General features: G+C 43.4%; 1 protein-coding gene across 1 annotated transcript in view; it reads right to left on the reverse strand.

Moving 5' to 3' along the window:
* Nucleotides 1-6,997, reverse strand: part of LOC109469794 — a 33,870-nt gene extending 26,873 nt beyond the window's left edge. The window contains exons 1-3 of the mRNA XM_019768458.1: nucleotides 6,628-6,997; nucleotides 3,753-3,906; nucleotides 3,240-3,382 (exon numbers count right to left, since the gene is read on the reverse strand). Coding sequence (XP_019624017.1) covers nucleotides 3,240-3,382; nucleotides 3,753-3,906; nucleotides 6,628-6,697 — 367 coding nt within the window. The 5' untranslated portion in view covers nucleotides 6,698-6,997. The remainder of the gene's footprint in view (nucleotides 1-3,239; nucleotides 3,383-3,752; nucleotides 3,907-6,627) is intronic.
* Nucleotides 6,998-13,346: the final 6,349 nt, after the last annotated feature.

Here is a 13,346-nt window from a genome sequence, read left to right on the forward strand (position 1 = left end):
CATAGTCCTTTGAAGTCTTACACCAGACATTGTGCTTCTGAGTGTACTCATGGCTCCCCTCATGGTTCACACCTACTTCCTCACAGTTCTCTCGGGCAGTGTGGATGGGGTGGGCAATGGTTCCATCCAACAGCCAGCCGTTCCTGCAAAAATAAGTTTTACACAATGTTTTCTTTTGAACCAGGAAAGTGCATGGTTGTGGAAGGCTACATTTTGTCAGAAAGGCTCACCACTTTGGGTGGTGTGTGAAAAACAGCTTACCTGCAGAGGTCCAGCCCAGCCTTCCACGAGTCCCGGAGCTCTTCCCATGCTGCAATCTGCATGCCCATCTGCAGACATCTGCCCGCAGCCTGCAGGAAGGTGATGGTGTCTCCACCCTGCTCGTCTGACACCAGAACCACCTTACTGACACTGTCATCAGGAGCCTGCCGGTCTGAGGCTGAGGAAGGATATATCATTTATCGTTAAATATATATAATTATACATACTGACAGCAACATCTTCCACAAGGATCTTCACATCTGAGGCTTGAGAAGGCTTGATTACTGATAACTACTAAAACATCATCATTTTACTGGAGGAAACAAAACATTTAACAGCATTCAAAAGATCATGTAACAGCACATTGAGAGGAGAAAGACAAAATTATTTCTAACAGAAACAAAGGCGAAGACTAATATATTCTTCTTACTAGGTTTGCCAGCTGTCTTGCCACAGCGGTCTGGCAGCTCATCGCTGAAGTCTCCACAGTTGTCCACCCCGTCACACATGGCCCACTTAGGAACACAGTTCAGGTTGTTACAGGTGTACTGGGATACAGACTCACAGGCTGGGGGTAGGGCAGAAGTGATAATCCATGAAGTTAGCATTTATTAGTACCAAATTGTTGAGTTCTACAAAAAAAATAATGCGAAATACTGTATAAACTCTATCAAAAAGAAAAAAATAATTTTCTAAGTTCTGACATACCAAAGTTGTTGCTGAGTGCCTTGCACCAGGCGTCGTGCTTGGTGTTCCACATCACGTTTGCATCATGACTGACTCCAACAACACCACAGTCCTCACGCTCCGTGTGAATGGGACGGGCAGTAGCACCATCTTGGAGCCATCCAGACCTGGAAAATGTGATTCACAATTATATCTAATGAAATGCTCCACGGATTAACAAGTCAAGGAGTCACTTGACTGCACCGTTTACACAAGACTGCCTGGACAAGCCATTGGATGAGATGAAAAACTAAAAAATAATTGAACATGAGAAAGTATATTATCAACGTTAACTACATGTAACGTTATATCCTACCTGCAGATGTCCAGTCCCTTGGCCCACTGTTCTGTTAGATCTTGCCACCTGGCCAGACGAGCTCCAACAGCCTCACAACTCTTTGCAGCACTCCAGAAGTTGACAGCAGAGTCTGCCGACATGGCAGGGTACAGGAACACTCCGCCTGTATAGCAAATGAATTTGGATGATGCCTTGTTAAGTCTACCCTAACGTTAAAAAAGAAGTTACAAGAAAAGCTGCAAAGGTTAAATGTTTTTCAAAGTTCTGATCGGCTGATTTAGAAGTGTTGTTTATGTTCCTTTTCGTACCACATTGTTGTTCGTCAGTGTTGTCGCCACAGTTGTTGACGCCGTCACACCTCGCAAAGTAAGGAACACACAGGCCGTTTCCGCACGAGAACTGATCGATGGTTGCACATTCTGCAAGGACAGCAAGAACTTCAGTGGTTAAGAGATCGTTAAGAAGAGCTACTATAATTGTGAAACGTTAACATAATATCGATACCGCAGACCTCGGTATCCACATCATGGCGACTACCATTAGCGATGTATCATTTGCGACTTCTAACGGTGAAGAGAAATACTGCAGCAATCAATGTAGCCATCTGGGCAAATGGGAGCTACAGTTCTGTAATGGACTACTAGAGGTCGCTTTTTATCCATGCGTGTTGTTCGTGCCAGGTGTAATTCAGTCGGTCTATAATAATAGAGAGCGCTTTTTATTTTCTTCCTCAGGACACGGATGTAGTTGCCTGGCCTTTTCAGCGCCGTTGGAAAAGGAAGAAGCACAGAGACAATTGGATTGCCATAATGGCAGCTTCCGATTTAGGCGAACTGTGCGACAGAATGAGTGCAAACTACAAGGATAATGGGTCAAGAGAAATTGCTGAAAGCAATACAGCAGTGCTGCTGACGTTGAAGCGCGTTTTAAGTTTGAGAAAAGTTTCACATATTGGGGAGGAAGGGACAGAAACCGTCCGTGCAGAACGTCGATAACAGTCCTGATAACAGTTTGTTTGTTTATTACTTCTCTAGTACGTGGCCGATGAGCATCGCGCTATACCCAAGAATAATGGTATCCAAGGAACTGATACACAACTAACAAAAAAATTAGACTACAAATATCTGACTAAGCACTTCTGATATCCACCTGTTCCGGTTCGCGTCACGCCTTACTGCGCACCAGAAGTGGATAATGGTGATGTCCTGCCGAACAGGTAATACTTCCCCAGGAGGCGCCAGGTCTCTCATTATCCTCCCACCTCACATTCCACAGGACAATGGGGAAAACTTACATAAAGGTCCCTCCATCTGCGACGATTTTTCACGATATTCCAACAATCTATAAACTTCTAACTTTTCAACAATCCCTGGTATTACAGCCAGTGAGTAAGCCCTTTATATGCAGTGAATGTTGTTGTTTGGTTTGTTTATTTGTTTAGTTTTGTGCTGATAACGAAACAAGCGTAGATTTTACAGTAATCTAGTGGAAATGTTTCCGTAGGCTACAAAAATACACCCACGTCGAGCCGAAAACACTAAAAAAAAAAAGCAAAGGCAAATTAGCTCATGCAGCATGCTTAGTTCGACTGTTAACCCTTATTCTGGACAGGTCTTAACAAATACTATCATTAAAGTCTTCGCTCCAGGCTCTCTGTAATCTCAAGAATGTGCAGAAGACATTTTACCCAAAGGTACAATCAGAAAGGCGACATTTGAAGGAACCGGACTGATGGATGGAAATCATCCATCAATTTATTGTCCTTTGCTGGTTGTTGGTTGGTTTGATAGTTTCTTGGACATTGGTCTATTGTTGTATTGTCTTCTAAATGAAATTGGTGGAAATGATTTTCCTTTGTTTCACCTTGTGAACCTTGCTTTGAAAATCGTTTTTGACCCTGCATAAGTCGTGTTCTGTCTTGTTGTTAAATATAGAAGAGGAAACGAGGACTCACGAGTCTTCCTGTCCACGACGCACCAGACGTCGAACTTCTCGCTCCACTGGTGGCTGCTGAGGCGGGTGACGCCCCTGTCCGTACATCCGCGGCGGGAGAAGTGTGTGGGCTGGGCCACCGTCCCGTCATTCAACCAGCCATGTCTGCGGAACGGGCAGGAACAGGTAGCAGAGAGAGGGGGAGAGAGAGAAGAGAGAGAGAAGAGAAGAGAGAGAGAAGCTTTATTGACCGCACAAAAAGTGCCGTAGCAACCATGTTGAGGCTCGAGTGTGGCCATTCGTCGATAGTTTGACTTTTCTTCTTTTATTGTTTTGTGCGTTTTTATTTCATGCTCTGTGAGCAGGTTGCGGTCATTAGAGATTAACATGAAAATGATAGTTGACTATCAGTCTGCCACTACCTTCTAAACTAAACGAATAGCTTTATGGCAAATCTGATTTACGAATTTGAATTCAAAAATATGAGAAGCATTTGCCTCTGTCGAGCTAACATGACAGCATGTGACGTAAGTACCTGCATAGATCCAGTCCTTGTTCCCAGGTGAGTTTCAGCTCGTCAAACGTGGCTGTCTTGACGGGGTTGCCGTAGGTTTGGGTGCAGAAGTTGTCGGCAGTCCAGAAGTCGATCCCGTACCTGCCGTCAGAGGACTCGGCAAGGAACACCCGACCTGGGAACGGGAGTGGCGTTATCCACACAACTAAAACACAGGGACGTTCCTATCGGCATCTGTTATCAACTCTTACGCTAGCAAGATTTCATATTCTGTTTTGCACATCTCATTGCTGTAAATCTGTAGATTTAAGTACTGTAACCACTTATTGCTGTAAATCTGTATGTAGTTTAAGTTTTGCAACCACTTATTCCTGTAAATCTTCAGTTTAAATTTCGTAAACTAGTCATTGTTGTAAATCTGTACTTAAAATGTGTGTAACGTACGTATCAATTTGACGTTTTCAAAATCATATCCAGTTGCTTGAGTAACTGCTTTTTGGCGTATCGTATTACCTGGATGTCTAACCTTCACCGACGTACGTATCAATGGTGCTATGATGCCTTAAGCTTGTCTCTGATGTGGTTGTGTGAATAAAGTTACCAAAGAATCTATTATGAACTCTAACGGTCGAACGTAACTGCTGAGTGGTGAAATGTTCACTTTGAAATTTGTGGGGCTAGCTATAGCAAGACCAGAATGCCACAAAATGTGCTGTGTGGGTTTGTTTTTAATTCTACCTATCCAGGAGCAATGTTACACTGACCCCAACTCCATAGAAAACCAACCAGTCATGACAAAGGTGCCCTCAGTACTAATATTGCCTGTGGAGTTGAAAGGGACGGGGCTAAGTTCATTAGGCAAGTAGGGCGAACCTCTGTCGGGCGGCCTTGAAGGGCTGGCACGGGGCCAAGGTCTGGTATGGAGACGGGGAAACTTTATTAACAGCGGTGGGAAAATATCGTATGCATGATTAGATGGCGAGGGGAGGGCGTATGAGGTACTAAATATTGTTGGTATCCAGAGGAATAATCAGTTGGCTCAGATGGTAAAGTTACTGGTACTCACATTTATGTCTATTACATGTATGATATATGTATCGCCAAAATAAATTAAGAAGAGAATGCGACATCCAAGGTCATCTACATAATATATTTTACATTGATTTCTGTTACAAACTTTGTTGAGTTGACGGGAAGGATAGTGCGTATCTCCCTTATTTTCACTATCGTCACACCCTGCCCCCTCTCTTTACACTGAGTCGTGTCGAAAAAAAGAGACAAACGCTTCTTTGATAAGGAAAAGACGAGTCCTACTTGATACTAGGACAATGAAACAAATTCAAAGTTTGTAGAACCACACAGATCGCTCATAAGAAGCGCCCCCATGCGTGCCTTGCATGCCGAAGCACTGCACCACAGTTTAGTCTCAAGAAAGCCCAAACAACAGGAGCCGTTGTTGCCGGCTAATCTTGTTTGAATCGAGGCCATGGCTTGCTTTGGAGGGCGGCCACCAGAATTCAAAGATTTTTTTCTTGTTGTAAATCGTTGCCGTTTATTCTTCCCTTCTTAGCTGGGCGCCCCTTGTGCCCTGATGAAAGAGACCCACATAAATCATTGGACCGAGAATTTCATTGACTCCGTGTACGGCGTACCCTCCACACAATTTTCATGACAAAGAAAGATTACAGAAAGAGATACACAACAAAGCCCGTCACGCAGAACGAACTAAAATTCCAGACAAAAAAAAAGCCCGGCCTTGGCATGCACAGAAGTTAGGGGAGTACCCGGGTTACGTGTACAATACATGCGTTACAGTTTTGTGCGCTTTTCGTGAGCGCTGCACATGTCAGAGAAAACCCAGGTACGGAGGGAGAAAAGGGAACAGTCGAAGACGATTTGATGCTCCTTGATTATGAGTCTTAAGGGTGTTCAATAACTGCTGTGCCATGTTTTTTGTTCTTCCGAATTTATGATGTACTTCAAGATAGGTCATGACTATAATCTACATCTAGCCGATGGTTACGTAACTTTGAGTTAAAAGCGATAGATTGATTGTCTTTCTACTTTTTACTTACACTGAAAGACTGAATCAGTTTTACGAGCTGGAGGCTCCCTACATCGGGACAATACGGCTCGCCAGTATGTGGTTTTACAGCTCAGTTTTCACACGATGAAGTCGGGTTATGGTCCGGTGTGCACGGTATAATAGAGAGTAACTCTAATTATACCTTCAGAAGTCGGCCATGCGAAACCTGCAAATGGAGGCTAGACAGCCAAAATGGACGGGGCGGCCTGGACAACTTGTTAACTTTACCACGGATTGGCTTTAAACTCATTTGTCCTACTAAGTTTTGCAGATTGATCGCAAATACAATGTAATATTCAATTTCACAATATTGTAAACGGAGTGTTTTGGTTACATTCCATGCAGCTACGACTTGCTGATCATTGCGCTGTGTTTCCTGCGAGCTAGTTAACTATTGAGAACCTGGTCGGTTTGCACGACACTTTAGTCTATCCGAATGGATATATCTTAACGACGTACGAAAGACGTACTGTCTCTCTACTCCTGTATACCTGGCACAGTAGTCTACCACACATCCAGGTGTGACGACCTGCGCCGTGGGCGCACAGGAAACCGTGTCTTGTTTTGTGTCGTTCTTTAGAAGTCAGTAATCACGTTTGGTCCGGCGGAGAGGCAGGGAAAACATTGGGTATTCATGGCATGTGTCCCCCGTTCGAACCCTACACGGTAACAAAGGCGATTGTATCCAAGACTAGCTATGTTGTCATCTCGCTGGATCTAATTTTTAAGGATCCTGGCGTCTTAAGCGCTTAAGGAATGCCACACCTGGATTAGGGTAGAGATAATGATGGGGAACTACATGTAGCTCACCTGGGTCGAGCCCGACTGCAGCCCCGACACAGAACAGCGTCACCAGTCCGCTCAGCAGCGGCGTAAACATGGCTCCTGGCGGCTCCGCAGTGCTCGTTAAACCGCCTGGAATGGTCGTTAACGTCCTCAAGTCGCGTTCTGGTGAACGTCTCACCGAGTACCGAGATGAGAAACTCGAAAAGCTGCGCGAGAGAATGGGAGAGCGGCGTCGCGGCCGCGGCCAGAACTGATCTAACCAGAATCCGCGGGAGATGTCGCTCTGACTGGGACGTGCCCCCGGGTCACACCGGTATTGTTGGTGCGCGCGGGTTGTGCCGAGTCAAGTGAAAAACGCCCGCCGGGCACAAGCTGCTGTGGGACGCGGCAGGAATGGCAGAGAACAACGCCGTGCCCGGGGAACGGCTTCCGTGGTGTGTTATGATGGGATGTTAGTCATGTAGCACCGCCGGTACAACGTCATTGCGGTGGGAATTAGTCCCGGCCATGTAGAGCTAGTACAGTCCTGTGTCCTGTGTGTATCCTGTACTGTAAAGACGCTCCGCAACAAACAGGAGCACAATAGAATGACCTGTAATTGTCCTATAAGTGTCCGTGATTGCACCGTCTTTGTGCTATTTTGTCCGTGGTCCTGTTCCTGTTTCTAACGAGCTGAAGTGACAAATCACATATTCTCATGGAAATAAATCCACCAAGTGCTTTAAGTAACTAATTCCGAATTGGTTGTCTCTAGAACGCATGTTTTTGTATTGTTTTACACTTAGAGGTCTGAAACGTCTGACATTTATTCAAGCATATCCGATTCACAACCACTGTGGCCGAACTAGAGGAGAAAACTTTAGCATCGAATCTCGTTTTAAAAGAATGAAACGATAATTCGGGACAAAATAGACATTACTAGTTGTAGTTACAGAACATCAGGTGATATTTATGACATATCATCGGCAGGAAATAATAACGTTTTAGTCAAGTTCTCCTCGGAGACGATATGTGATGAGTACAGGTGACTCAAAAAAGCTCGCATGGGACTTTTTTTATTGTGATCGGAACGAACGGTTTGTGTGATTAATCATGTCTGGGGTATTACGTCAGCATAACTACAGCCGTGAACAATATTTCTTACCACAAAACACCAGTCAGCATCGATATCATTTACTAGGAGTCTTATTTAGAGCTGTTAAACAAACGTATAATCATAAACACGGCTGATTATTTAAAATCATAATCTTGTCAAAGAAATGTAATGGCGAAAATCACAGCAATCAACGTGCGAAGAATTCACTGCAGTCGTGACGGGTTTTTTTTCTATGATAATGTGAAAATGTCCCCAATGTTGATGATGTCCCCCTTTTCAGGTGGACTGTGAAATTGGTACGGTGACCTTTAACCCCTGCTTCTTGGCTGGACAATATCCCTGTCAGCCTGTCCCGTACAGGTGGCACGTCCCGTTCTTGGGCCAGGAAAAAACAATTGTCTGTTTACATGTTTAAAAAAACATTTCTGACAAACTGAAAATGGCTTATGTGTATTAGACACATTTTACATTAGAGTAATAATAATGTTACATTTGAAAATATCATGGCGCATTTGTCCCATAGCATCTTTTTAAAAAAGAATCCCTCAGTGTAAACATCTCCCTCCTCCCGGCAGCATGTTTGTATCACATCCTTAATATTTGATAACTATTTTCGCAAAATCCCTTTTAGAATAGAAAAGCTAAGGGAGCACGTTCAGGATCATGTAGCCAGATATCCGGTATTCCGCGGGTAGTGAAGCCACGTGACAGGACGTGTGGTAAACCGCTAATTCCTCCGCACCTTGAATGTACTGCCGTGAGCCGGGTGGTGGTGGCGTACTTTTACATGTGAGCGGGATGGTTAGCACTGTGACCGTCACACATGTCTGCGCTTCCCACGGGTTGTCACGCCTACAAATACTAGTCTTACTCTGACATGTTGGGCTATCTATCGGTATAAAGCCATTGTACAAGTGTTAAAATGGAATATTTTATCTTCGCAAAACTAAACAACGTTTCACAATGGGATCCATCAAAGCCAGATAACCGACTTTGCGTCACAGGCTGGACGACTTAGAGGGATCAGAAACATAAATATTGTAGTTTGTTTGTCAGCTGAGGAAGAATTAGTATTCAGCTTCTGGCATAGCGGCATCGTGGATAAGATCGACTCAAAAACGGTTCAACGGTAAAGAGGACCTGACTCTCAGGAAGTTTTGATAGATTCATAATCTAACCCCAGGTTTTCATACATAATTCGTAGACTTTTACTAAAAAAAAGTAGAGTGGGTGGTGGGAACTTCATATCGCTCCAGGCAGTTCAGTTTTTTTATGTGAACGTCTGACATGTATCGTACAAAAACGCACGGCAAACCTTTGTTATTCACCGCCCATGACCTTAAGCGTGTGTGGTCGGGTCGTCACATTAAAAAAATGTCTAGGGTTTTCAGAACCACAGAAATACAGCCAACAGAAGAGAAAACGTCCATGTTATTGTTACAATATCTGCATAGTGATCAGGTATTTTGTTTGGAGAAAGTGTGACTGTCACAACAGTTTGTTCGAGATCTAATCTCTCCGAGACCTCCACAGAAGCATTATATACGAGTTGTCGACCGACATAATTAGCAAAGGCAGTCTGACCTTTGTGTGTACAGACAGGAACAGGAAATGGCTCAAGGTTCTTCGTCCTGAGACGGGATATTATAAACTCGCGATAGCATGATCCCAATTTCAAATTGAGTACTTATTCTAGTACTTTAAATCTGTATCATATACTCATTCGCCTATCTTCCGTATAGCGCTTTATTGCCTCTTAGTAATAATCGTACACGAGTGCATATGTGTTTCTGCTGCTTTCATTGTAAACAAAAACGGACATTTTCGTAATCTTTGACAGGTACATGTATCTTACCATGGAGAATTGAAACTTTGCTCCCCTCCCCATCATTGTGTATATTATTATTATTGTCCTTTAAAACACCATAGAGGTGGTTTATCGAATAAACCCATGTCTTTTCTTCCTGTCCTGACATAGACCTATGGATACATTTTGCCCTGCCTGTACCTGGCAGCTGTCACGTTATGATCCATGAGTAGGGAAAGTGCTGAGGAATCCGATCTTATGGCCACATAATTGGCACCTAAGCCTTCTCTCGCTCCGGGGAGAATTCCTCCCTGCATCGTTCTGTCTATTTGGTCATCTCACCGTTCATCCTGGCGCACCTGGTGGTATCTTATCGTCCTACCTGGATTATGTGGGGAGAACACACCTGACCACAGGTGATAAGGTATAGGAAATCGACCAAAAATCTACAATCATGACGTCTGGAACATATACTTCTTGCGCTTTCTCGTGACTTTAAGAACGAACTCTACTAGCACATAATCTAACCTTCAAGACTTGGTAAGAAAATTAAAAGAACAAACTCTTTACATGGTTGCAATCTTTAAAGAAAGGTAAACAGGAAAGGAAAATGGCGTCCATACAAAAGTACATTTTGATTCTTAAATCTCCATATGTTACACAGGGGTCTTTGCTGTGCAATTAGACCCGGTGTTTGGGGCGGGAAAACCGGTTCTCCTCAGTGGGGAATAATAAAAAACTCCCCGCTTATCTCGAGCTCGGAAACAAAGGCCGCTTTATTTGTGACCAGAGGTGTTCTTCTCTCTAATGCTATCACCTGTGCAATGTACGGTGAGATAAATGATCAATATGTCACCTTCTAGTCTTTGCACTGCATGACTATGGGACAATTTACGAGTAGGCTTATGGCCATGCTAGCAGGTGATATTGGAAACGAATGGATATATGAACCGACAGATAGAAAAGACGAAATGAGGGTATTCAAGTTCTTAAGTAATGAGAATAATCTCCGAGAGTTGACTCATGAAAGTCCTCGTACTTCTGTCGAGTCAATAAAGACTCTGTATGGTTATGTTGGATAACGTTTGTTTTGTTATGAAGATGCGCCCTGTCGTCACACCTGTTCGCCTGGAGTGTCTTCTCACGGGGCCGTGTTCAGTCAATGACCTTTGCTAAATCTATGCGGCATAGTCTCAAGTGTCCCATAGCCCACACATCTTTTCAAATAGTGTGAAGGAAAAGTAAATATATTAGTATTGACACTCAGCTTAAGTTTCTAATATTCAGATATCTTGCAGATATAAACATACAGCGAGCAATGCTACATGTTACTTCTGTCCTGGAACATCTTCTTAAGGCTCTTCCTGGTAAAGTAAGCTTATCCTTGGTGGAAAGAATGGAACAAATGTTTCTTCAACAAACACATCACTCCGAGAGTTCACGGACTAAGCCGTGTGTTGTACACATATTGGACAGTACGATGTGTTTATATAATCTCTTCACACGGTTCTACATCAGTGGGTAGCAATGGGTGGGAAACAGGTGGATCGCCTTCACAAGTGATCACAGAAAATTTAAAAGAAATGCAAAGTACTTTTTAAAAGGAATGTTTCTTTTATAGACACAATTTGTTCATCTTCAAGAAATAAACGCCGCCATCCGTGAAGAATATATCTGTTGCATGAAACGAGAACGTTGCACGTTTTATACCAGTCGCTAGTCGGCGTTCTTGGTAAATGTCAAGTTAGGAAATGAATAGAGCAGGTGGCGTCGCTTTTTCTGACGCTGCGTGGCTGTATTCTTCTTTCCCGATGCCATTAAATGCGGAAGGTAACCCTCATCAAGCTCTATCAAGTCTCATTTTCCCAAGCCTTCTAACGTCTTTAAGGTGATAGAGAGGGCCAAAGAATGGGTAAAATGTACGGAGGGACAAACCCATAAAAAGTTGTTGATACACTTTCTGCAAAGGAAGGCGAATCTTACAAAACTACCTCCCCTACTCCCTTCATGATCAAGGCACCAAGACTTCAAACAGAACTTCCTTAGCGCTTGATACCAGTAACCATCTCTACCTAACAAATCAGGTCCCTGCGAGCGCTCGTCAGAGAAGTGAGCTGACCCCTTCAGAGTGGGCTCCAGACTGCCTAAGACAGCCCCATTGATCTGAAGACCCTGGATTTCTCCAGACCTAATTACCGAACCCAGATTAATCCCAGCTCTATAAAACCCTCCATCACCATCGACGTGTGCCGATTCCAGGGCTGAAGCTGCCCCTTTTATCAATATTTGAACACCAGACAATAATCCTGCGGCTCAGGCCTGGACTGACTCATGGGCCGCCAAACTGACGTCCAACACTCTTGTGTTGGCGGGTTTCAGGGACCGGTAACTCTTGTAGAACTGGAATTAGCCAAGTCAAACTTTTTCGATCTCTTCGAATTGTGATTGAGAAGTCATTCTTTCGATATTTCAGCTTGATTCAGGATGCTTTTTTTTCTGATCTTCTTTCTTAAGGTATGGTTTAACAAACCTGGCGTAAAAAATGTTGTCAATGAGTACTGATCATCTACTAAACCTGATTTGTATCAACATCTCTGTCCTGGAATGCCTATTAAATTATTGAATGTGGAAAAAATCCGTTGTTACTGAGCGACGAAAGTCGTAAGTCAACATAACCTTGCCAATAGAAAATGAAACACCTTTTGTCTTTCCTGTATTAATTTTATTTGTCCCATTGTGTACGAAGCTAATATCATCCAAGATTTGGTTTCACATAGGTGTAAAGAGACGAGTGAACCTATGCGTTAATTTTGACGCCGTCTGTTATAATTATGACATGACTGAGGAGTTCAATGTTTCATGGACACGGCCAGAATTACCAAAGAGGTCTAGGTGCCAAGCCTCTCTCTAGCTCTGACAATCTAACGAATTAGTAACTCCTCAGTCATGTGATGCGTCATGTCTCCATTTTTTACACGAAATAAAGACAAAACCAAGTATAATCTGTGCGGTACGTTTGAGCGATGAGCCGTCAACCGGATACTAACTCAGTGGCATGGAAAGCAGCGCCACACAGCGGACACATATGTGTGTGTGCAGTTAGCTTCTGATGTAATCTATCAACCGAAAATTTATCCGTCTTTTACGGTTTGTAACGATCCATGAGTCTTACAGATTACAACAAAGTTTACATCGTGCCTCCTGACATGTGTCAACAGTTTAGTGAAGCATCAAGAAACCCTTAAAAACCTACTCTGTGTTTGCGATAATCAGGAAGTATTTTCAGTGCAAATTGTTGTAGTGCACAGGACCAGAAAAAGGAGCACAAATGGGAAACTCTTATATTTATTTAGTCAAGGGCCTTTCTCAACAACCTTAGAGTAGAAACCATTTTTATAGTGTGACGTTGGGCCTTACAAATCGTTATGACTGTTCTAGGCATTATTTGTACAAGCCGCCCTAACACTGGCATATTGAGACGAATTAGAAGTGGGTTTGACATTGGTAGGTTCCTGGAAGATCTTTGCTATAATTAACGACAAACACTGACAAAAGGAGCCCATATTCCATTAACACTACGCACGGTACGACGCCTCTGCTGAAAGGCCCTCCTGTGTATGTCATTATGCCGGCTGTTTGCGCTCGTTACGTGCCACCATTACGTCTTCTGACATGAGATATTCATGACTCTCGCGACTCCGTAAGTAGAATAGAAAACAGAGTAACGGGTCAGTATCCTCCGGTCTCATGTGGTACCTGATCCATCGCTATGTTAACTTGAAGGAAACAAAATTATGACACTTATATGCAAGAACTGTACATTCTCGAACGCAAAGTTAC

This window comes from Branchiostoma belcheri, unplaced genomic scaffold (genome assembly GCF_001625305.1).
Source record: "Branchiostoma belcheri isolate BF01 breed outbred unplaced genomic scaffold, Haploidv18h27 scaffold21, whole genome shotgun sequence".
Taxonomy (NCBI): domain Eukaryota; kingdom Metazoa; phylum Chordata; class Leptocardii; order Amphioxiformes; family Branchiostomatidae; genus Branchiostoma; species Branchiostoma belcheri.